At 33.8% G+C, this 26,349-nt stretch overlaps 2 protein-coding genes across 2 annotated transcripts; both read right to left on the minus strand.

Annotated features, from left to right (window-relative positions):
* Positions 1-591: 591 nt before the first annotated feature.
* LOC107058111 (uncharacterized mitochondrial protein AtMg00820-like) lies at positions 592-1,023 on the minus strand. The gene has a single exon (XM_015303442.1). It carries the CDS (start codon positions 1,021-1,023, stop codon positions 592-594), a length of 432 nt encoding a protein of 143 aa, XP_015158928.1.
* A 23,203-nt stretch (positions 1,024-24,226) lies between these two features.
* On the minus strand, positions 24,227-24,835 carry LOC102588655 (uncharacterized). Its single transcript, XM_006363387.2, has one exon. The coding sequence runs from the start codon at positions 24,833-24,835 to the stop codon at positions 24,227-24,229; it is 609 nt and encodes a 202-aa protein (XP_006363449.1).
* Positions 24,836-26,349: the final 1,514 nt, after the last annotated feature.

Below are 26,349 nucleotides of genomic sequence, written 5' to 3' on the forward strand. Positions count from 1 at the left end.
CAGGTCTTGTCACAGTTAGACACAACAATTTCCCTATCAGTCTTTGGTATGCTCCTTGATCTACTAGTGGATCATTTGTGTTGGAATTTTCTGAGCTTCCTGCTCTGATTTAATCATCAAACTGTTTGGTTGTTAACTTGACATTTGTATCCAATAGGGTTGAAGCTGGTATGGAACTCCTGAGTCCTGCCTCTGATATAAGTTCCAATGTATACTTCCTATGATGTATAAGTATACCTTGGTCAGACCTGGCAAACTCAATGCCTAAGAAGTACCTCAGTTCTCCAAGGTCTTTCATTTTGAAAGCCTGTTTTAACTTTCCTTTTGTTTCTTCCACAACTTTTAGACTGTCTCCTATAACTAGCATGTCATCCACATTTACAAGAATAATCACTATTCCAGATTCATCTTTCTTGATGAACATTGACTGATCATAATCACTTTGTCTAAACTTTAGCTGCAATAGTGCCTCAGACAATTTAATATTCCACTGTTTAGGGGCTTGCTTCAACCCATATAGTGACTTCACAAGTCTGCATACTTTCTTCTCCCCATGGCTTGTGAATCCCTCTGTGGCATTTCCATACATATTTAATTAAACAAGTCCCCTTGAAAGAATGCATTAAATACATCAATTTGATGCACATGCCAGTGATTTTGTGCAGCTAATGCCAACACAGACCTAACAATCTTCATCTTTACTATAGGAGAAAATGTCTCCTGATAGTCAATTCCTTCTTGTTGGCTGTAACCTTTAGCCACCAGCCTGACTTTAAACCTTTCTACCTCTCCTGTGGATTTATATTTTACTTTGAATATCCACTTGCACCCTATTGGAGTTTTTACTTCAGGAAGAGTTACGATGTCCCAAGTATGATTGTTTTGCAATGCTTCAATTCCAGACTTCATAGCTTCTATCCATCTTGGATCTTTTGCAACTTCTGCATAAGATCTTGGTTTTACATTGTTTGAAAATGCAGCTATGTAGGCACTATACTTGTTTGATATCTTATCATAACTCATGTAGTTTTGAATACCATAGCCTGAACCCTTATGAATGTTGAGAGATACAAAATCTTTCATCCAAATAGGTGGTTTACTGCTTCTTGCAGATTTTCTATTTGGTTGATTGTCATCAGTAGTGTCATGACCCAAGGGTATACCCTAGGTGTAACATGGCGTACTTGACCCCGAAGGGGTCTCATACAAGCCCTTAGCATAATCATAACATAAGATAATAGAAAAGTATGGAAAATTTAAAACTTCTTTAAATTCATACAATCGAAACCATTTTCATAAGCAAGCAGAAGTCTTTACTATAACTTTGTCTCAAACCATCTATTAAACTCTTGAATAAAAGACTTGGGATGCAGCCCATACAATGTCTAAAACATAAAGAAATGACATAAAGGAATAATGGGTTTGTCCTCGAAGCTATGAGGACTCACTAAATCTTCAATTTTCTTCTTGCTTCATAGAAACCTTGCCTTCAAAGGAAATCAATCTCCAATACCCTACATTTGATTAAAATGTAGGCAAAGTATGCGTTAGTACAAAATGTACCAAGTATGAAAGCTAGCACAACATCATAAGAGCATCTCAAAATGGTTAGTCAACATAAGACATAAGCATAAGAGACAATAACATAATCATAGCATAATCTCCAACATTAGCATTATATAATCACAAGTCAACATAAGACATAGTTAATGAGCATAGGAGATAAATCATATTCATGGCATAGTATTTACTTAAACCTTCATATTTACATACTTCAACCTTTAGCCTTTCATATTACAAGAGAACTACTTCACAATCCACCTCAAAGAATACTTGTGCAAGGCAATAATAGCATCCCATAATACCATCCAAGCTAAGTACCTCTTTTTGGTCACTCTTGGGCATAGTCCACATTCATAGTTAAGACCTAGGTTTTCACGTCATAAGAGCACTACACTCTTAAGCAACTTCAAGGCACACTTGTGCAATGCATGAATGACATCCCATAATACCACTCACACTAAGCGTATCTTGACATCACTCTATTCATGCTTAGTAGTCATAGGTGTCATTCTTGACCTACTTCATAAAGACAAGGAACTATCATCTTAAGTCAATAGTATCATGAAAGGCAACTATAGCAACAAACCAAGCTAAGTATACATCACATAAGAGAACACTTCATAAGTAGCTTCAATTCATACTTGTACCATGTATGAATGGCATCCTATACTACCACTTACACTAAGTACTTCTTTAAGCTAGCTTACTCAATGCTTACTATTTATCATTTTAGACTATCAAAGAATAGCACACTACTAGGCTAGACCTAACTACCATGGAAAAACACACTAATATGTAAACCAAGCTATACAAGGAAGAATACAAGTATTCCAACCTAGCTACCATGCAAACATTCAATATTATGCATGCTACCCTTAGGGGAGTATGAATTCTCAACCCTAGGCTGTCCTTAAGAGAGTATGAATCCTCAATCCTAAGCTACCATGAAATGGTCTTGGCCTAACCAAGTCATGCTACCATGAATGCATTCTTACAATGCTAGTTCAAGCTACCCATAGGAGAGTTTAAGTCTTCAATCCTAGGCTACCATGCCTATACTAATGCCAGCTACCATGAAGAACATCCTACAAATGCTCATTCAAGCTACCATGAAGAGCATCCCACAAATGTTAATTCAAGCTAACCTTAGGTGAGTATGGTTCCTCAATCCCAAGCTACCATGAGACCTTCTAGCCCATGCTACTAAGTCAACTATACATGAAGGGATCACATGTCACACTTCAAGCTATTCTATTCTAACATACTTTGATTCATTTTAGGTGATTAACCTTTCAATCTAGAATCATTCAATGTGAGAAGACCTTTCACATTCTACATACAACCATTCATATAGTTCTAAGTAGGTCATGTGGGTAAAAGCCTTCCACCATAACTCTATCTACTTGTGTACCAATTCATGCAAGCTATCTCATTATATTAGACTTACTCTATAAGCCCTAGTGATCAACATTATGACTTTAAGCCCTACTATAAAGCTTTACTCCACAATCATCATACTAGACTAGATCACAAGACATATTAGTTACAAGCCTTAGTCATAGGCAACTCTAAGCATAATTCATCATAAGTCCCAATTCCAACCACTACAATTCTTGGTCTATTATACATTCATAGATCTAGTTCAATTTATGATTTCATATTTGTATTCTTGACTAAGTTCTATACATGATAACAATTCTAGAGAATCTATCAAGAATCGTCAATTTCACTTCACAAGACATAACTCCACATACTTTGATTTCTAGGGTTAATCATGGAATTCACATACATTCATCATAATATCATGAATCAACACTAAATTAATCATATGTAAGTATTATCCAACCAATTGGAATCATACCCATCTAAAACCCATACATTGGAAGTAATCCTAGCTTAGATTGGGGTTCTTCTTCACAAATTAGGGGAGATTCTAGTGGACTCTATGGGTGGAAGAACCCATATATGAAAAGCTAAACATACCTTAATCAAAACCCTAGTACAAGACTTTAGCAATGGAGCCTTTGTTCTTGACCTTAGCTTCAACCTCTATCTTCTTCAATTGAGGTTTCTAGAGAGAGAAATATTTGAGAGGGGAGAACTTTTGGGATGTTTTGGGGGTTTTGATTCTAAATGACTTAGTTGGGGTAGGTAATGACTTAAAATAATTTATATAGGTGAATAAAACCAATATAAAATGACTCCCCACCTAATACTAATTAAAAACAAATTTACTAATTTAACCCTCATTTGGATGCCCCTTGCCAGGGGTCACGCCCCTCTTCACGAACTGTCAAGGGTACCACGACCCTTGGTCCCTTGACCAGTGGCTCCCCTCAACTTGCCAAGCTCCCAAATGTCAAGGCTTGACCACGAGCCTTCCCACGAGTCGTGGTCATGACCACGGGTCGTGAAGTGGCTCGTGGTCCCTAGGCAGTAGCTAGGCCTCAAGGCTTGACTTCCCACAAGACTAAGGGGTCTTCATGGACCCTTTCACGGACCATGGTCAGGACTACTGGTCGTGAACCTTAGGCAGTACATGGCCAATGTTGGGCAGCCTTGGCCTTTTGCTTAGGTTTTGCCCCCTTGCCTTGGTATTTGCCCTTGCTACCCTCACCCAAACCTTAGGTGGTCTTCCATACTACGAGGTCTAACACGTACCTTGACGTTTAACCTTTAAGACTCTTATTCTAAGTACGAAAAGTCTCATCTACGACTATATTCCTCATACATCAAACTCTAGAACCCTAGCTTGAGGCTCTAGTTTGGTCTAATAGTTTCTGAGGTGTTACAAGTAAGTGGTTGTCCCAGCAATGGCTCTTCATTCAACCCAACCCTTAGCTCATGCAATGGCTCTTCATTCAACCTAGCCCTTAGCTCACCATCATGTTGATCTTCTTCTATAGTTCCATCATTTGTTGTCCTTGACTTTCCTTCAACACTTGTACATTGTTTAGACTGGTGAGTAGGTTTCACAATAGGAATGTTGGACCATTGAGCTGAATGATCTAAAGTTGAATGAGTGTCTTTGAACACATGATCTGATGTCTTTTCTTTGATAAATGGAAATACTGTTTCATTGAATATTACATCCTTGTTAATAAAAAATACTTTATCAGTTAAATCATATAGAATATAGCTTTTCCGTACCTCTGAATATCCCATATGTACAAAAATTCTAGATCTTGATACAAGTTTAGCATGCTGATTTGGCACTCTAGCAAAGCATAGACACCTTAATACTTTTAGATGAGAAAATAAGGTTCTTTGTCATAGAGTTTACCAAAAAGTGTTTTACCCTTTAACACTTAACTAGGTAGCCTGTTTATTAAATATGCTGCAGCCAGGACACAATGTCCCCAAAATTTTATAGGTATATTAGCCTGCAACCTGATGACCCTAGTTACTTTCAAGATATGTCTATGTTTCCTCTCAGCCACTCCATTCTGTTGGGATGTGTACACACATATAGTTTGATGAATAATTACTAGTTGTTTTAACAAATGATCACATATTAAGTTAATGAAATCAGTTCCATTATCAGTTCTAACTATCTTTACTATGTTATCAAACTGATTTCTAGTATAATTCATAAAGTATATAAGTGACACACAAACATCAGACTTATGTCTCAAAAGAAACAGCCATGTATATCTTGAGTAATCATCTACAATTGTTAAGAAATATTTGTGTCCATCATATGTATTAGTTTTGTAAGGACCCCAAAGGTCTACATGAATCAATTCAAAACAACTATTACTTTTTATATTACTAGTTTGGAATGGTAATCTACACTGCTTAGCACATGAACAAACTACACAATCTCCTATTTGACTTCTAATATTAGTAAGATCAATAACAAACAATTTGTGTAATATTGAAGTAGATGTGTGTCCTAGTATTTTGTGCCAAAGACTCATATCTACTTTGATATTTGATACACCATTAGACTCTTGAGCAGCTAAGCTGCTAGGTCTTCTTGCATCTTTACTCAATAGCCAATATAACCCATTCTCTTCTTTACCAATCTCCTTTACCTTTCCAGTGAAGAGATCCTGCAAGACAAAAAAGTCAAGAAAGAAAGAAGTAAAACATTGTAGCTCTCTTGTTAGTTTTGAAACTGAAAGCAAATTGAACTTAAACTGTGGTACATACAACACATTAGAAACAATACTCTCATCATATATAACACTTAATTAACCCAGTGTGTGTAACTTGTGTTTCATCCCTATTAGGCAGTTGTACAGTTCTATGATTGCCTATTTTATTAATTGACAATTTACTTAGCAACTCTAAGTTTGAAGTCATATGATTAGTTGCTCCTGTATTTATAATCCAAGTAGGATTGTGGGATACTGTCATAGCCATTGAGTCCGCCATAATACCTGCAGTATTTGCAGTTGTGCTAGACACAAGATCATTTCTGACTTGAGGACTGTGTTGAGTTAGCAATTGCACTATGTGATTATATTGCTCTTGTGTGAAATGACTAGCATCAACATTACTTAGCTTGGACTGAATTTGATCCATGCTACCTGCACTTTGACTCTGACTATGCACATTTGTATTGGTACCATAGGTGAACCCTGGTTGTGACTTAGATGTACCTTTAACATGTGTTACATCATTTCTTGGGCTCTCTTTTTCAATCACATTGTAAAATGTACTCCCACCTTCATAAGGTTTTTTCTTCTTGTACTTGAACTCTATTGGATATCCCACTATTTTCCAACAATTTTCGTTGTTCTGTCCTCTTATTTTACATACCTCGCAATATAGATGAGAGTACCTTGTGAATTTTTTACCTCCACCTGTTTTACTGTACATGGAAACTTCATAGTTGCTCGAGTGTGCCATTGGGTTTGGACCCAACACTCCAGCTGTAACTGACACAATACTCTGGGTTTCATCACCCACTACCATGGCAGAAGCCTGATTGATTGAGGGTAATGGAGTCATGAGCAATATTTGACTTCTTGCTTGATTATAAGAGTCATTTACCCTCATCAAGAACTGAAACAGTTTCAACTTTTGTAGGTGTATTATGAATTCTTTCGACTTCTCACAATCACAGCCTGATGGTGGTACCAAGGCCTCAAATTCCTCCCAAAGTGTCTTGAGTTTGGAGAAATAGATAGATACAGAATTAGTGCCTTGAGTTAGTGTGGCTATTTCCTTATGCAAATTAAAAGTTCTTGAACCAGCTATCTTGGTGATCCTTTCTTGTAGATCTTGCCACACTGCTCTTGCAGTGGAAGCATACATTATGCCCCCAAGTAAATTCTTAGAAACAAAGTTTATCAACCAAGATTGCACAATGGCATCAACTTGTTCCCAATGATTCCACAGATTTTCACTATACACTTTTTTATTACACGAACCATCCATTATTCCCAGTTTATTTCTACCCAACAGAGCAATACACATAGATCGAAACCAGATTGCATAATTCTCCATACCTGTCAGTCGGAAGGAAATGATTTGATTTCCACTAACATCTTATGGTGATAGGAATAATGGGTGATTGTAGTCAATTCTTGAATGGGAACAACTCGATTTTCATTCATTATTGGTTCATCTTGAACTCTATCGTCTCCAGCCATTTTTCCAGAGATTTACTTAATTCTTTTACTTCTACACTTGAATGAATCAACACTTGATTAACAGAAGTAATCGGTACTAACTTTGAATTGAAATCAGCCTTCAGCAGAGTAAGATCTTCTGCTCTGATACCATGAACTTGTTAGTGAAATGAAGAGAAGAAGAAGAAGAAGAAGAAAGAGAGAATTCTCATTGATTATCATTCAAGTGTGTATCTACTAGTTTGTGTGCAGAAGTATATACAATGAGAGCTAAAAGGGAATCTTAGTGTAACTAACTTCTTGATTGAAAGTTATAACTAACCTAACCACTAAGATGACTTACTAACTAGCTTAGTGCTGTTATTATTTTGTCCTTCAATAGTTACAAGTTCATCGATAGCCTTGTTAGCAGATCGACAAATATTTCTAATATTATCATTACTTATTGAAACTTTATCATCTAATTTGATCCCTACTGATCGACAAATCTCTTGAAATTTATTAGCTGTATAAACATCATTTATGACATTTTTAAATTTTTTTTCCTTAACATCTGATGTAGATTTGTAAATGATTTGTCTGATTTGATTTGGGATGACAAAAACAAGAAAAGGTGACCAAAACTGAAATGTTTTTTAAACAAGTCATTTTTGTTGACGATTTCAAGAATGTGACTCTATATATAGGCACTTTTGTTACAAGAGGTTGACTGGTTGAGGCTTTGCATTTATAATAATATTTGTCATTTAATTTAATGTTCAATAAGTATATTAGGCCTGTTTATGAAAAATAAAAAACTAACCAATAATATTATGGGTAAACAACACAAATCCACTCGTTTAGAAGCAAATTATCTCTTTTCCCATGAGTTTACAATATTACTAATTCTATCATATTTTGCACAGTGAATACATGTATCTGGCGTATTTAGATACATATATCTCGGATACATATTAATTAAATATATATAATTAGTGTATTTGAAAGAATGTAACTGAAAGACATTAATTAAAGAAAAAATCATGTGTTTATAAACTTTAGAAAATTTCAAAAAATTAATTTTTTGTGTTTCTGATATGTTTATTCTACGTATCTGAATTGTTCTTCCATATATTTGATGTATAACTTTAATGATTAGATGTGTCTAATTTGTTCATTCTATGTATCCAAACTCTTCTTCTATGAATATGATATAATTTCTTTTACGTGTTTCGTACTTTGTACTATTTTGCTTTTGTTCACAATCGAGTGTTGGATCGAACGATGAGAAAATAGCCAAATACCCCCTTAATCTATTACCGAATTACCAACTACAAACTTATCCTTCACGAGAAACCTATTACCTCCCTGGACTATTTTAAAATATAATTATTTGCTCCTTGAATGCTGAGGTGGCCAAAGAAGGTGTAGTTAGAGAGTGAGAGACAACAAAAATAATTAAAAGTATTTATAAGTATTTCTTTTATTTCATTTTTTTTTGAATTTTTATGTTTACTTTTATTCTTATTTATTTTTCCATTTTTACCTTCTTCCTCTTCTTTCTTTTCCTTTTAACAGACCAATATCAGCTCACCTCCACCACCAGGCCTGCATCATCCATTTATCACTAAGCCAACTCTCATCTTTAAATCACATTTTTGTCACCGTAGCTTCACTTCTCACCGATTTGAAAGTTTGGCGGTAACTCAAAATTAAAATCGAAAGTCAAGAGGATTGAACTTTAGTGTAAAAATGGAGAAGAATTCATTGATAACAAACCCATTAACTTAGAAGAATTTAATTACAAAATCATTGGGTAACAATCTAATTAATGGAGAAAGCCCATTTATTGAAATGGTTGCAAGAATCCATCAAACTTCTTAGGTTAACATTGTTAAATTGAAATCAAGAATAGCCTCTCCGCTAGCCAACACCGATATCATCATTTCGGCTAACTAGTGTTGCTTACTAGTAATTTTTTAAAGCATTGTTTTAAGTTCAATACTAGTAGTGGAAGCAGAAGTGATTCCGACGATGGAGTTTGCCATTCTCTTAAAGCTTCAATAAAGATCATCGAGATTTTGTTGATATCAGACCTCCTCTAAAGGTCTAAGCATATGTAGTAGTCATGGAATGTATCCTATCTAAAAACACATTTTGTAAGGGAAAATGCATAAGTACCACCCCAACCTATGCCCGAAATCTCAGAGACACACTTATATTATACTAAGGTACTATTACCCCTCTGAACTTATTTTATAAATAATTTTCTACCCCTTTTCGGCCTACGTGACACTATCTTCTGGGCTCAACGCGTGTTGATAATTTTTTCAAGCTATCTAGTTGATAGTGTCAGCCGCTAGGTAGGCCGAAAAGGGGTAGAAAATTATTAATAAAATAAGTTTGGGGAGGGGGGTAATAGGACCTTAGTATAGTATAAACATTTCTTTGGGATTTCGGGCATATGTTGGGGGAGTACTTATGCATTTTCCCTTTTTTGAAAATAATAATTTGAAAAGCATTGTTGAAGATAAGGAAAAATAGGAATGGAAAATGAAAAAGAAAAGTAGAAAAGGAAAATATAAAAGGAAAAAGCATAATAGAGAATTATTTTTTTAGATAAAAAAACGTAATATTACCTGGCAGGGCGCGTGCAAATCACTACTTAGTGCGAATCTAGGTGTTCGATTTTAAGGGGATATATATTTCATTTTGAAAATGTCCAGGGGTAATAGGACCCCTGTAAAGTATAGGTGTGTAGTTGGTAATCTGGTTATAGGTTGAGGGATGATTTGACTATTTTCTCATCGAAAGATCACTCAACTGCATCATCATGGTAGTGATGGATATCGATTTGTACTTAACGATTTAATGTATCTGATCTATTCATTATGTCTATCTAAACTATTTTCTATGTATCTGATATGTTCATTATGTGTATCTAAACTGTTTTTCTATGTATATGATATCTAATCACAAAAATATCTACTTTTAGTGGCTATGAAATGACTTCCTTCTTCAGCTCCTCGGTGCTACTGTCGCCTTAATATTCTCCTATATGAGACTTGCTTAAGTTTTATGTGATGTATACATTAATTAGTTGGTTATATTTTACACAATTTCATTTGGTTCCAACATTGTTTGGAGCCTCAAAATCAACTTTAGAAAATGTCAAATCTTGTTGGCTAAAGTGGACAGTATTGAGAATTTGATACAAATGCTCAATTTCACAATTTCACAATTGATGTTCTCTCTACCGTTTTTCTCAGTTTTAGATATACCTTTATCATGGGTAAATTGAGAACCCTCCCTCAACTTTTCTCCGATCTTGCTGGCTTTTTTACTCGTACGACCATTGAAATCGGTGACGGCACTAGCCTTTTTGCTCGTGGAGGACGTGAGGGTGGGGGGAGGATAGATCTTGTTTCCTTAGGTGATTGGCAGAGTGGGACTGTTGATGAGAGAGAAAGAAACTGATGTTAATGGATTGATAATTAAATGTATAGATAATTAATTAATCCTAATTTTAAGGGTTATGTGTTTCTAATTGTATTTTTAAAATATATGATATAAAATATTAAAAGTGGTAATATATTTAATGGTTTAAAAGTAGAGGTAATATTAGAATATATGATAGTAATGTATGTCTAGTTAGATAGTTTTTCCTAATATTAATTAAAAGAGCATAATTTTAGGAAAAGTAAATCAGTCCAGATACACTATTTTTCATTACTACTAGATCAAATAAAATAATCTTAACAAAAAAGTTAAAATATAAAATTATAAACGTGAAGGAAAATCAATAAAACGAAGCAATACATAAGAGAAGATCACTGAAATTCCCACTTCTTTTTAACATGATGACATTTGGAGTGATTTTCAACCTATAAATATGGTTGTTGTTTCACCATTGTATGACACTGGAAGACATTTGAATAAGATTATCTATACATTCTACTCTCCATATCTCTTGTCTATATATCTTGTAATATATTATTCATATTTTACAACACATTATCAACACGAGACTCTAACTAATAGAGATTGAGTCTTAGTTTTTCTTCAGCTCATGTTTTGGTTGATCTCGTTGTGAGAATCAAGAAGGGAAAATGCTAACTACTGCAATCAAGAATATTCTATGCATAAAATCATGTATATATTTTCTAGAATTCTTTTATAATTTAGATATAAATTTCAATCTAACATTGATCAGGATTCAAAGGCATATACTTCTACTAGTTGAAATTCTCTCCGCTCCACAAAATTTCTTCAACGGAAGAAAGATATAAAATTTTGGTAGTATGAGTTTGAGTATTATTTTGATTTCGCTAATATTGAGGGTAAGACGGTGTATTCAAGACCTATCCAACCAAAAGGGTAAGACAACAGGTTAAAGTTCGGATGCACCGTAATAAAAAATGTTTGAAGGTAAGACGATATATTCAAGTTCGATCACACCAAGAGGACAAGACATCAAGAGTTCGAGTCCCATAGAATTATGGCCTAACGTGCCTTATATGAGTAAGACATTTAGTTGGAGTCTCAATGCACCATAATAATAACGAAATGATGACTAAGGCAAAAATAACATATTTTTGATGAAAAGTCATGAAATTCGTCTCATTGAATTTGCTCCATTCCCTAAAGTGAATGTGGTACCAGTACATGATAAGTTTGAATTCTGCTCAATTGCTTCATTCTATCGTATCAGAGCCCATTTGGATTGGCTTAAAAAGCAGCTTTTAAGTCAAAAATAAAAAGTCAAATTAAAATAATTTATAAATCAAAAAATAAAAAGTAGGGGAAGACCTACTTTTGATTTTTGACTTATTTTAAGTCATTTTTTACTTTGTCAAACACTTCCTAACTTATTTTAAATCATTTTTTCTACTTATTTTAAGTTTTTTTTTTTTTTGCCAAACACCTCTAGAAGTCAAAAACTGACTTAAAAGTAGGTTTGACCAACTTTTAAGCCAATCCAAACACACTCTCAGAATGTGGTAATAATAAGTCTGAAAGAAGACAAGTGATTGAATCTATGAATAAGGGCATGGAGGGACAAAATTAAAATAGTCATCATTGTGGTAATTAGTAAAGGAAGAACTCCTTGAGTTCTCCAAATAGTCCTTCAAAATGTGAAGATAATTTTTATCATCAAAATGGTATGAAAGGTCATTGGACACAAGGTTGTCGTGCGATCTAATTTAATAAGTTTATAAATTCTTCATCGAAAGAAAGGAAGATAAAGTGGTGGTACACTTAGACCTTTCAAAGTGATGTTAAGGTGTGTCATGGATCATGTGATAGTACACAAAATTAACTATGAGCTCCGAAAGATCTATTGTGTTATTATAGGAGGAATAATATTCGGGTTGTCGTAAGTCTAAAAAAAACTTTTTTCATTTCAGAGAAATTGCAAAGAAAAATTATTATATTGAGACTATACATTATGAGAAGATTTAATATCTTCAGCTTACAACAACCAAAGCTGGTTATAAATACTTATATAAAAGATTCCCCGCCTTTTAGCTTGTTTGTTGTATTCAAACATGGACATGATGATAGAGTCACATGCAAAAGTAAACTAGAAGTTTACTGGAAAAAAAATCAGGTGGCATGCTTGATTGGCCATTTTGATTCAAATGTTATGCAAAAGTAATTGAGAATTCATGTGGCTATATGTTGAAGAAATAAAAGATTCTTCAAAAATTCTCTTGTGTTGCTTGTTCTCATTATAAAATAATCATTGTAGCGACTAAGATTGAGATTGTATTCCCTGAAATTTAAGAACGTATAAAAAGGTGAATATGGACCCTTTCACCTGCCTTGTGGACCGTTTGCTATTATATGATAGTTACATTAATTATGGGATGGTCACATGTGCTTTGTTGTCAACTTACAAATTGATTTATTGGTTATGCAAATGTTAGAAGATTATTACATAACGAAAGTTATGAACGCGATTGAAGGTGATACACCAAAGGAGACCAGACAAAATATATTTCAGCAAATTTCATTCTAACACATGATCTTCCACAAAATAGTAAGATTGAAATTCAAAAGATCTGTTCAAGTGATAATCTTACAGTGTTATTCACTGAGGCATTGCCAGCATCATTTAAGAAGTTAAGATATAAGATTGGAATCCATTGTCTCCGAGATATTAAGTAAAGCTTTCATCAGGGGGAGTGAACTTAAGATTTAGTAGCCTAGTCCTAGTGTGACTCTAACTTTATAATAGTGAACACATCGGTTGCACATGTTCCTATTATCAATTTCCTTCATCTTGAACAAACTACACGCAATACTCTTTTCTTAACCATGGTTTTTGTCCCAATTGGATTTTTCTGATAAGATTTTTAATGAGGCAACACATTATCTATGGACATTCAAGAGGGAATGTTATGAATCCATTAAATTAATTGATTGACCATTTACTGAATACATGAACTTCTTACATTCATGTATGTATATTACCTAGGTTATATGAATCATTTTGGATAAAAATGTATCTATTTATTATGACATTTAACATGATAACCTTTGGAGTGATTTCTCAACCTAGATATAAGATTGTTCTTTCACCATTGTATGACACTGAAAGACATTTGAGTAAGATAATCTCTTCATTCTTGCTCTCCATATCTCTTGTCTATATTTCTTCTAGTATATTACTCATATTTTATAACAAATTATATAAATATTTTTACTTTTACTTCACTAGTTTGTTGGGAAGATTTGAGTTTCCTAAGTACTCAATGATGCTTGTTGACACCCAATTTTTGGCCTCCACTATTAAATTAATTTCCAAGCTTCTTAAATTTCAAAAAAATTGAAGTAATTATTTTGAAAAATCAAAAATACTTTTTGAAATCATTTTCAATGCAATTTTCCATTTTTTACTATAAAATATATCTCTATATACTTAGAATATATAGATTTATATAATTTTCAATTTTTGAATAAATATTTGGAAAATCATTTTTACCAAAAAATAGAGTTTTAATTAAGTACGCATCTTATTTCCTATAAAACTGTTTAGTTCACAATTTAACTTATAAGATCTTTCTTTTCGAAATAATTATTTTGTGTTGTTGAAAGTTAAGAAGCTTAATAGTTAATTAAATATGTAACTTATTTCACTTACGATTTATTTAGGATATGGTCAAAGGACCAAGTCCTTCAACTTTCAATTGAGTAATCAATTAGCTCAAATTTTGGCCCGAAGCCTCAAGCAAGCCAACCTTTAATCCGAAGACCCGACCCATTTTCATCTTAAAGTTCCCATACCTTTTTCGTTCTCCTTCATTCCAGCAGCACACACAACTCCAGCAACATTCACCCAGAAATTAAAGAGCGAACCTTATCCAAATTTGCTGCCTCAAATTTCCCCTTTTCTACTTTAATTCGTACAATCCGCGTGCTTAGCACGAGCCTAAAGACATGCGTCCATTCCAATTTCCTTTTTCTTTTCAATTTCGTTGCAAATTCGTACACTCTCCAGCTCATACACTTTATCCACTGCGAAAATTGGAGATTTCGGCCTCTCCCACATCGTTTCTCAAACGATTTTCAATTTGCAACAGTCCCACGTCGATATTTTGTCCATTTTTGGGTTTCTATATAAACTCACCTCATTCACTGTTCAGGGGGACGATTTTTGAGACCTGAGAGTACCCCTAAAAGGTTTGGGAATTCTCAGTTTAATAGTTTAAAATTTTGTGGTTGTTCAAATTGAAGAGGTGGAATTGGCTCCATCAAACTCGTCGTCCGGTTCGCTGCCCGAAAAGAGGTAAATTCTCTCTTAGTTTTGTTTAATTCCCATCTCTTCTATGTTTTCTATTTATATGTGCTTAGCTTTGTTTTAGTTTTCATGTGTTGGAATTTGGTTGATATTAAGTAGTTAATAAGGTTTCTTTCGTTCTTGTTGTTAATATTTTTATAGTCATAAATCTCCTTATCTTCTTTGGCGTTCTATTCATGTTTCTCATCTGAATCTATTCGTAGAGATTACTCTCTATCTTGATGTTATTCGTTACATTTGTTTCTATCATTATAAATTGTTTTACTCGAAAAATAAAAAAGAAAGGGACTTGTTTTGAAAAATTGACTTATGACTTGAAGAAAAATCAATTTTCCAAAATAGAGTCGCCACTTAATTTTTTAAGAAATTAAGAAAACTTACGGTTTTTCAAAAGTTTTAAACAGACAAAATCAATTGAAAGTAAAAGGGTTTGAGTTCAATGTACATTTCGAGAAGGTGTTAGGCCCTTGAAATGTCTGCTAACTTGCGGATGATTGACGATTGACTAGAATGACTTTTCAACTAACTTTTTTAAAAAAAATAAAAATAATTAAGTTTAGAAATAAAGATAGTTTTAAATTGCTACTTTTAAAGGAAAGACTTAGCATAATTTCTATTAGAACAAAATAATCATGCATAATTAAATATATAAATAAGTAAAATAATAGACACAAAAATAAAAATGGTTATCTTTGGGAACTTAATTAAATTAAACCATAGATCAACAAAGTTAGTTAATCAACAACAAATAAATTTAAGAGAGAAGGAAAATCAAATTTGGGCCTTTGGGCCCATTTGCTGCTTGGACCTGTTGAACATTTCCTTGGGCTTTTGGCCCATTTTCATTCTTATTTGTCATGATATACACCAAGTGTATATTTGATGCATACACCATGTATACCGCTGATGCCTGAACTTCCAGACCTGTAATTTTATTTTAACTATGTATTTCTGCATTTTCCACCTATATTTCTATGCTTTGAACCTGTATACTGTATTTTCCAACTGTATAGCAGTGTATACAACATGTATATCAGCCCCTTTTCAGACTTTCTAGACTTGAAAATTCAAATTCCAACCCCTGTATTGCTGTCAGCCCTGTATGTTTGATAATCTGTCTATGAAGAAGAATCGAGCCTTTATGGCTCTACCCGAGTATGCAAGAAAGAAGTCTACAGGGGACTTGGATGCAATTCACATGCCACAGAAACAAGAACAAAGAAGAGTTACTAAATAAAACAACTAACTTAAAATAAAGGGAAAGTGTATACAAAATGAACTAGCTGGCAGACTTCATTTATAAGTCATGAGGAAATTACCATGTTTGATTAACATTTTGATAAGACGGATGCAGATTCTAAGTCATGCTAATTAGCCATCTATGATATATAAAAATGGTGTCAATCTTATGCTATCATTAAAGGAGAAAACTAAACCTATTCATAATAAGTACTCATGCAGATATAATAAGAAATGCTAACAGAAAAGAACAAATTTGCATCCCATTTGCCACTTAAGGATATTTTAACTCTGTATTTGTAGTTAGGACCATTTTAAGGGAAAAATGTTGAAATATATCTAAGTGAAATATTTTGTAAACTTATTTATTTGTTTATTTTATTATTATTTTTTAAGTCGAGTAAAAGATGAATAATTTAGTTAAGTAATTAATTCAAAATGAGTGTCTTTCGGGGATTTGGATTTTTAAAACCTTAAGGTTAAATAATAGATATTGACAAGTAAACAAACACAATAAAACAAAGAGGGAAAGAGACTTGGGCACAAATCTAGTTTTCCTATCCGCGTGGGGCAGTATTTAGGCCCATTTTCGTTTTGGGCCTTTGGCCCATTCGAATCACCTGCACCTGTCCTAAACTAACATAAAAAGAAAATTATATTTTTTTATCTTTTGACCTTAGGCCCAATTCTTTCACCTGTCCTAAACTTCTAACAGAAACAATAATAATGACTAAATGGGATTAAACCCAATAAATAACAAAATACAAAGCTGAATTTGGGGCCTTTAGGCCCATTCTCCATCTTCGTATACACTAGGTGTATACAATCCTGTATTAGCTCCAAACACCTGTACGCGAACGTCAAGGACCTGTTCTTTGATTTTCAAGGCTGGCCGACTCGAAAAGAAGGAATTGGAGCCTTCATGGCTTTCTCGAAATGCAAGGTAAATGTGGTAGGAGCTCTTGTAGAACTCAGACAGATTTCACATGCAAGAAAAATGAAATATTAACACATAATTCAGCCAAAATGAACAGAGGAAAAGAACGATAAGACAAAAAAGAAGAAAATCAAATACACATGTAACGATTCCCACAAATGAGCATATAATTCCAACTAGAGGATATTATAAAGATTTAAAAGGATCCACAGGAAATCCCACAGATTATCACTAACAAGCATAAACTAGACAAGACTATGTAACACATTAAAAAAAGAAAACCAATGATACACAGTAACTGATTCCTAGATATAACAGAAAAGTAGGAATAATAAAACAAAGGTAGAGGGACCAAGGAGACGCTGTCAGTGAGCATATGGAAAATACGAATTGACCGAATGTTAAACGACGATTCTCAATCCATGGGGCTAAAATAAAGCAACAAAGGTGAAATAGTATATTTTCTAAGGGGCAAAAATCTCAAACTAACAACTTCTTAACAGAAAGCAACCAAACTAAGGTGAAATTTTTTTAGAGATAAATCCACACTTAAGTCACAAACACACACACATTTGCAAAGAATTTTATTTGCATACATTGACAAAAAATTTTATAGACAACACGGATTAGTTGATCATTAAGTAATATGTAACTACATGTGGTTCCAAATTTTAATTAGTAGGTGGGGGATTTTATACTACCCACTAATCATGTATGATAATGTGTACTTACCAGTGGAACAATGTATACAAAAACATAAAATTTGAAATTGGAATGTAAATAACAGTAAAACAAAATATCTGAAATGAATTGCTTAAAAAAGACATGATAGATAGGAAAGAATATTAGCATGACCAACCGTGAAAGCCATAAGTCACAACACACACGCATGAACACTACTGTAGACACATCGAAAGCAAATATACGATGCACATTAATTAATTCTAAGACTCCGACTTTATTATTTTTTGTTGAAAAGGAAATGACATTCACAGCAGTAAGGAAAAGGAACTTCATATACCAATAGACAGTGAGGGCATAAATATGAGTATTCGAGCAAATGGACTCGAGATGAAGGATAGCGAAATTACTTTAAGATAAGCACATAGAAACAGTGAAGTCATACATGAGATGAGCAATAGCATCACAGACAGACATGCTAGAAATTTCATCAACCTTGAACCCAAATGAGTTTTAGACTATCCTAAGCCGACCAAGACAGAAAATTAGCTATTCTCAGAACAAGAAGAAATCACATTGAAGACAAGGATATTATTCCAACAGTGTTTCACTATTTAACATAGTGCAGCCCACCATTCTCAATTCGAAAGAGATGAGGAAAGAGCGAAATAATAAAGGAGAATATACCTCTTTTGAAGCAGCGAACTCGGACGGGACGAGCAACGGCTTTCTCCACACAAACACAAACAACGAACAACAGATTCAAGCAAAATCTCGACCCAACTAAACTTAGAGGAAGCGCTGGCGACAGAAATAATAGAGGAACTTAGACTAGAATCAACTATCCTTCCTCCTTTCTTAGTCTATTTAGTATGTATTTGTTATCGTTCGTTACTGTGCTATCCTTTTTTTCGGATAAAATTTCCCAACTAAAAAATCTCCCTCCCTCTCCCCCAACAGTGAACAGGAACAAATATATATAGAAGGGAATCATTAGGGTTCCGAGTTTGGGAGGGAAGAGGCTGAAATCCGGATAGCAACAAGGACCAATTCAAAATTCAAACACCATAAATCACCAATTTAGGGAAACACCTTTTTATGAGGTTCTCGCCCCATTCCGAAAGAGGAAAGGGGAGAAAACGCGTGCCTACTGCAGGTACGAATTGGAAATAGACATCGAGGAAGCGGACAAGGAAGAGCAGAGTAATCTGCATTTTTCGCTGCTTTTCCGTCTATCTCTGTGTATTTTGACGGAATCTCAAGGCTGTGACAACGCTGTGAATGACTTGTTGTCATTTTGCTGCTGTCGTTTTGATATGGTGTGAACGATCTGCTTCTGTGATGCTATCGTGAAGACAATGTTGAAGGCTGCTGGACATCGCTGTCGTTTGTGGGTCTCTATGTGGACTGGGAATGGGTCGGGTTGAAGGGGAAATTAAGAGGTGGGCTGGGAAATTTAGAGATGGGTCGGCTGCTGGACAAAGGAAATGGGTTGGAAAATTGAGTGGGCTGCTGCTGTTAAGGTAACGTAATGTGTAGAATGGGCTGGAAATTTGCTTTTGGTCAAACTTTCTCTTGAAAATTAATCCAAGAAATGGACAAAGGGTGGCTATATTTGAATTTGAATAATAACCAAATGAATTGCAAACTTAGTCCATTTAACTTTAAAATTTTGCCAATTTGACTCAATTAGTGAATCTGACTAAAGATTAAATACAACGAATTAATATTAATTAATTAACGATCTTCTTAATTTTAACGAAATAAAATAATTAACTTAATTATAAAATAATTAAACTAACTGTCTTAAGAGTATAACTATAATTAAGACTAAATTATATTAATAAAATATTCAACTCATAAACATAAAAAATATTTCTGTGACGCATCTCAACTACTAAAAAAAACTAATTGAATATATGTACCTATATAAAGCACATTAATTATTTTAAAAATCACATAAATAAGTAAAATCATTTTAAAACTTGACAAAATATTTTGAGTTATTTCACAAAACCAATTATTTCAAATTGTTTGAAAATTAGGAAGCTCGAAAATTGATTCCTATCGTGGCGGGTCAAAATTGGGTGTCAACAAATATGACGTCGAATACATAGATTCACGAGAAATGAAAATAGATTAAGACGAGCAAAACAGTTTGAAAACTAAATAAAGTGCAGCCATGAAAACTTTAAAAAAATAAACGAGAAGAGTACCAATATTTTAAGTTAGAAAATAGTTTCGAATTACACATTAACCACACATACATATTTAGATCATATTCTCAAATAACCAGTTCTAAAAGATTACAACATGACAATACTCGAAATACTTCATGAACAAACCCAACAGTAAACAAACAACATTTTAACCTCATAAAACAAAATCAACAAATGCATTGATCCACTCACAATCTCCATAAAAATGTTTAAAGACGATTATCTCACATGAAGGACATACTTTATACATTAATCAACTAAGATGTCTCCATTCGAAACCAAACAAGCTTTCATCAGACTATCAGCAGTAAATCAAGAAGAACAGAGACAATCGAAAAAGAAGAAGAAAACAACAGGCCACTTCAGTTCGCAAAACGAAAACACCAATCAAAACGATTTAAAAATTAGAAAAGAGTTTCACCTTTTCCGGGGCAGCAAACGGGACTCAATGAGCAGAGACGAAGTTTCTTCCAACCACACAAGAGAGAGACTCCAACGGAAAACTTGAATAGCCCAAGCGAACAAACCATAATTTTATCGAACACTATCGTCCTAAACGTAAAATAACAACTCTTTCTTTAGTTTCTTTCTCACTGTCGCTCCATTCAATTTTTCCAACTTTGTTCTCCCCCAACCCTAACAATGGAGAAAGAGGAGGCATTTATAGAAGAAAACTAGGGTTTGGAATTTTGGGGGGAAACAAATGAAATCGGATAAGACAATGGACCAATTTGAAATTCAAACTCCCAATTTCTTTTGCAATTCAGGGGAGACACATTTTTTTTGAAATTTCAACCCATTTCGGAAGAGGAAAGGGATCGGTTCAATTGTCCTTAGGCGCAACGTGGAGCGATCTCACTGCCCCAAGGACGGTCCAGCGCTGCTACAACAGATGCTTTTTGCCGAAAATCACGGCTGGAACAGTACTATCGGAGAGGTACGCGAAGAAGATGACAGTAAAATTGGTACCGAGCACGCGTCTTGCTCACGCCGTGTATTTGCCATGTGGTTTCCGTCCCCTTGCAAACGTTAGCGTCGTTCGGAATTGTCGTTTGGTTGCTACTGTTTTCGCATTTTGCTAGGCGTTGTTGACGTCTCCTCGTATTGTGAAGACGCCGTGATATCGCTGTCCAATGTTTGGAATCGTCGTTTTCTGGGTCTCTTTTGTGAAGGAAAAAAAAAGTGGACGGGTCGGGTCGGGTCGGTTGATGGAGTTGGGTTGGGAAATTTGGAGTGGGCTGCGCTGAATTGGAAAAGAGAATAAGAGTTGGGAGAAATGGGCTATTGAAAGAAGTGAATGAGGATTGGGCCTGCTGAATTTGGTCAAATAAGCCCAAAATCCTGTCTTAGATGGGTTGAATGAAATTGATTAGGTTTTGAATTGAGGATTTGGCCAATGGATTGCAATTTTGGCCAATTAAATTTTATTACTTAGCCAAATTGAGTTACTTAGCAAATTTGGCTACAATTCAAATAAAGTGAATTAATTTACGAGCTTCTTAATTTTAACGGAATAAAATAATTAACTTAGGTATAAATTAATAACTCAAAATATAAGTATTAATTAATTAAACCATTTAACCAATTATTTAAGTGAAATTAAAATCTTTTTGAGGCAATTTTAGAATATTCATAGAATATACTAATTATATTCATAATTACATAAAACATATATATTATTTAAAAATTATAAAAAAAAAAGTGACAAAACCATTTAAAATAACTCAAAAAAAATATTTTGGATTTTATAAAGTCAATTATTTCAAATCGTTTGAAATTTAAGAAACTCAAAAATTAATATATCGGAAAGGGTCAAAATTGGGTGTCAACATAAATAAGAAGCATTTGAGTTATGTTTATGCATCTGATTTGCGAGAATATCAATTGGATTACTCAAGTATGTTATTGATTCGATTTCTTTATTTAAGGACGGCTAATTTCTTGTCGTTGTCGTTCTTCTCCTTCAAACTGCTTAGTTGAAGATTTTTGAATCTGTTTTGTTCATTTTTCTGCCTTCACTTGGTCATACTTTGGCCTACTTATAATGTTGTTTCAAGTTTGAGATATAGCAGCTCACCCTTTAGTTGGTTGCCGCTCGTTTTAAATATGATTCATATCTTGAGCATTCTATTGCCCTAGCAAGATGTAATCATGCTAAATGATTATTTAAGAGTTGTCAATTCTTTTTATGTTGTAGATAGTATTAGTTCTTTTCAAACTGTCAAAATATTACTTCTCTGTTTGCAGTTAATTATGGTGTTAATATTGTAGTTGCCTTCTCTTTAAGCTCATCAGTGATTTTTTTTTCAATTATCGCTATGTGAATAAATGTTATACATATGGCTGGTCTCTTCTAGGCATTAGCTTATTGTCACTTGATTTTGTTTCCCTTAAGTGATAAATTATTTTTCGATAGCGTCTCTTAGTATTTTTTTTTATGCATGTTTGTCTACTTAATAGAATGAGGCATTCACTGTAATATTAGCCACCTATCTTGTTTTTCCTAAATCACTTAAATGTCAAAGTTTTGGGGTTTATAGTCTTTCTAAGTGATAAACCATTAAAATGATATTTGTTTGTTTGTTTATTTATTTATTTATTTATTTGTCTTGTGTAGTTAAGCTTAATTCTTTTTCTTGGTTAAAATATGCAGTAGTTAAGCTTGACCATATATTAGTATATAATTAAGTTCTCCTTTTCAGTTTACATTTATTGTATTTTGAGAGGAGGTTTCTCTTTTGAACTTTTAATCTATTTTATTCCTTTTATCATATGGTATCAAAGTGTTGATTGTTGTTTAAATGGTCCTTATGACGTGATTGGATACTATGATTTCTTTATCCACTATGAGAAGTGCATCTTGGTTGTTAAATATTTTTAATTCTCATTGGCTTTTAGTTATAATTTTATTTTTCTTATGATTAATTCCAACATGTTAAGGCAGTAGCTCTTTGGCAATAATGGGTTTGTTGGGTAAATTGTGGTGAAGGACAATTTGTTGAATTGATTATCCTTGAGCTTTATATCTTAGTTTATTAAAGAATTTGTTCGTTTGCTAATCCTTTTTTTCCTCATTTCCTTTGCATGAACTCACCCGTTTGAGTTCATTCAGACTTTTCATTCCCTTGCATTCTCTTCTTTTCGAGTCAAACCTCCGTCAAGTTACGAAAGAGAAGCTGATATATTGGGTTGAGACCCAAAAAACCAGCAGCAACAGTAGCTCCAAAGAGCTAAACTGAGGAGCAAAAATTGGGTTAAAACCCATAATTAACAAAGCAGCAACAATAGCCTTGAAAAGGCTGAAAATTGATAATTTTTGGACTCTCAAAGGTCCAATTGAAACGGCAGGAGCAACATCAACTAGAAAGGCGAAATAAATTTCAGCATCCCCCTCGTTTTCCTTATTTCCCTTATTTTTGTCTTATCATTGCAATATTTTCTTTATTATATTTTATTGTGAAAGCTAACAACTGTAAGATCCTTTTCTTAACTTAGATGAATCATTTGGACGTTTTTTAATGACTTTTCTATTTCGTCATTTGTTTATTTAAGTATTTTAATTTTCAAAACCTCTTTTACGTTAGACAATCTAAACTTCAAGACTAACTTGAGAATTATTCATATTCTTTCATAGTTAGTATTTTACTTTCAAATCCACGCCTAAGCGATTATGTTGATTATTCGACTCAAAAACTTGACTCGGATAAATTGTTAAGTTAAAATTTTATTTTGGCACTTTAACATTTGAATTATTTCTTTATTTGGGATAATACGAATGTACAAGTATCAAAAGATTTCTCATTTTCAAAAATAAAATAAAATAAGATTTTTCAAGTAATTTAAGTTTTCTTTTAAAAACAGCCAAACTTTTAAATTCGTCGGTCAACGGCGCGTTAGTGGATTCTCTAAGATGCCTAAACCTTCCTTAGAAATAATTCCTTACCCGACTCTGGTTTTATTTAAAATGTTTTCTCTAAAAAAATTCCTTTCTAAATGGTTTCTTAATTTTAAGTGGCGACTTCCAAATTGTAATTTTTTCCAAAAATCAACAATAAATTTGTCAAAGTTGCGAAAATGGTTTCGAAATCGAATCGTAACAATGCTTTCTTAAAAAGGCTTGGAAGAAGAAAATTGATCATCTTTCATACTAGTTCTTATTCCAAGCATGGAAATTTCATTTGATATTGAATTGAAATGATGATACAGTTAATTATTTGGGAATTCAAAGTTTTATATTAAGCTTTTTGGGAGGTTTTAGCCCCTCAAGAATGGTGTCTGCAGCTCCTACAGCCATCTGCGTATTGTTTAATCCTTTTGCTATTTCAGGATCTTGAATTTGTGCGTTGGCTAACCCAGTTGCACAACTTGTGGCATTGTCGAGAGTCACCTTAAGATCATAATCTGATGTATCACTAGCATAGCCTTTATCCTTTTTAATAACCTTAAGATTCCCTTCCAATCCACTAGCCACTTCATCCCAATAAGTTTTGCAAAGAGCATAAGCCTCAATAGCTTGTGGACTGAGTTTTCCTCTCTTGTGTTTCGATAGATATGAATGTGTATTTTTTGATTGGTCCACTGCTGACTGAAGAATGGCAAGTGCAAATTCTAAGGGTTTTGATGTTGCTGCAGCTGCCATTACCTTAGGATTGCTTTTGAGGTAATTTATGCATGACGATTTGTCTTTCATACCTGAGCAAACTTTGTTAACAAGTGCTATCGCATTATTGGGTTTTGAAAGTGGAGCAGCAGTTGAATATAGAGGAGCTACTAAGAGGACAGAGCAGAACAGGGGAAATTGAAATTGGATCAATTTGCGCAAAGAGGCCATATTTGTAGCTAGATGCTTTGAGTCTTAACCATTTACTGTTTTCTTTTTATAGACGGCCCAACTAACAAGTCACCTCAAGAATCAACAAATTAAATTGAAATGTATATATGATTTAACCCTGGTTAAATCTAAAAAAGTCTATATTGTTTTTAATTAGAGACCTTGGTTTCTAGTTTTGGACATGAGTCATTTCTATTAGAGAGTATTTTGTTCGGTTTGAGTAACGTGTGAATGGGAAAAATGAGAATTACTAAGTGAAGGGAAAATGAAAAGTCATTTCTCCTCATTGGTAAATTAAAGAAAGGAAATTTTTTGTCTTTATATTAGAAAACACTTTATTTACCTCTTAAAGAATTGTAGAGTGTGTCGCTCGGCTTTGACTTTGACAAATAATTTGCTTAACGTTCGGAGTAGAGAGCAACCCAAGACTTGACTTTGACTTTGGCAAATGATTTGATTGACGTTCAGAATAGAGACCAAACGTACCCTAGGTCTTGACTCTTGAGCATAATTCACACCTCAAAAATTAATTCAAAGCGAAAAAAATTATCAAACCGTATAGGAAGACCACCCATCTCATTTACTACTAATATGAGACTTTTTTTTTTCATTTTTCAATAAAGATATGTTTAGATCCTATGAATAGTGCTTATATAAATACAATGAATCCCAATTTGATTGCCTAACTCCACCTTATTTCTCACAGTCATGTGTGGTGTCTGATTTTTTCTTGTAACATTCATGTGTTGTGTATTATTTATCATCCTTCAATTTTAGAGGCTTAAGTCATCGAAAGCCTCTTAAAGTTATCCGCATAATTCATTTAGACATCTCAACTAAGACTCTTACCTATTAGACACTTTAATATTAACAAATATTTAACTATTGAACATAAAATGACAACTAGCTTTAAAAATATTGTGCGTGTAATTCACACACATTATCTTGACAAAATCACGAATAGAATTACGATATGTGGCACATGGGCCCATGATTTTAGTTTTGAAAATAAAATAAAAAAATCAGCCTTTAATAATCTAGAAAATTAAATTGACTCCCCCCCCCTCCCCCATCTAACCTGTTGCCCTTTCTTCTTCATCTTCTTCCCTGTCACTCCGCCATCGTCAACCACCATCGATTCCTCCGGCGATAACAAAAAAGAAAATATCTCTCCCACCCCATACCGAATACACCCACCTAATTGTTGGGTTTTAAAGGTGTGAACAGGAAATGAAAGGTTGTGACTCTCCTGAAGAGTTGTGACTATGCCGAAGGGTTGTGAACTTTATGAACGGTTGTATCCTTTCTAAAGGGTTGTGACCGTTTGAAAGGTTATGCCTTTTCCAAAGTGTTGTGACCTTTCTGAAAGGTTGTCTTCTTTCCAAAGGGTTATGACCTTTACCCTTTGTTGGCTATAAATAGAGAGGTTTTCTCTCATTTTTCTGCATCGAATTCTTCCCTTCTTTTGCATACATTTCTTACAAAACAAAATCGATCGATCGTGTCTGTGTGTG

Source organism: Solanum tuberosum, unplaced genomic scaffold (assembly GCF_000226075.1).
Source record: "Solanum tuberosum cultivar DM 1-3 516 R44 unplaced genomic scaffold, SolTub_3.0 scf00434, whole genome shotgun sequence".
Classification (NCBI taxonomy): domain Eukaryota; kingdom Viridiplantae; phylum Streptophyta; class Magnoliopsida; order Solanales; family Solanaceae; genus Solanum; species Solanum tuberosum.

Excerpts from the sequence above, each read along its gene's own strand:
- LOC107058111 (XM_015303442.1), bottom strand. The coding sequence starts at position 1,023 with ATGAGTTATGATAAGATATCAAACAAGTATAGTGCCTACATAGCTGCA.
- LOC102588655 (XM_006363387.2), bottom strand. The coding sequence starts at position 24,835 with ATGGCCTCTTTGCGCAAATTGATCCAATTTCAATTTCCCCTGTTCTGC.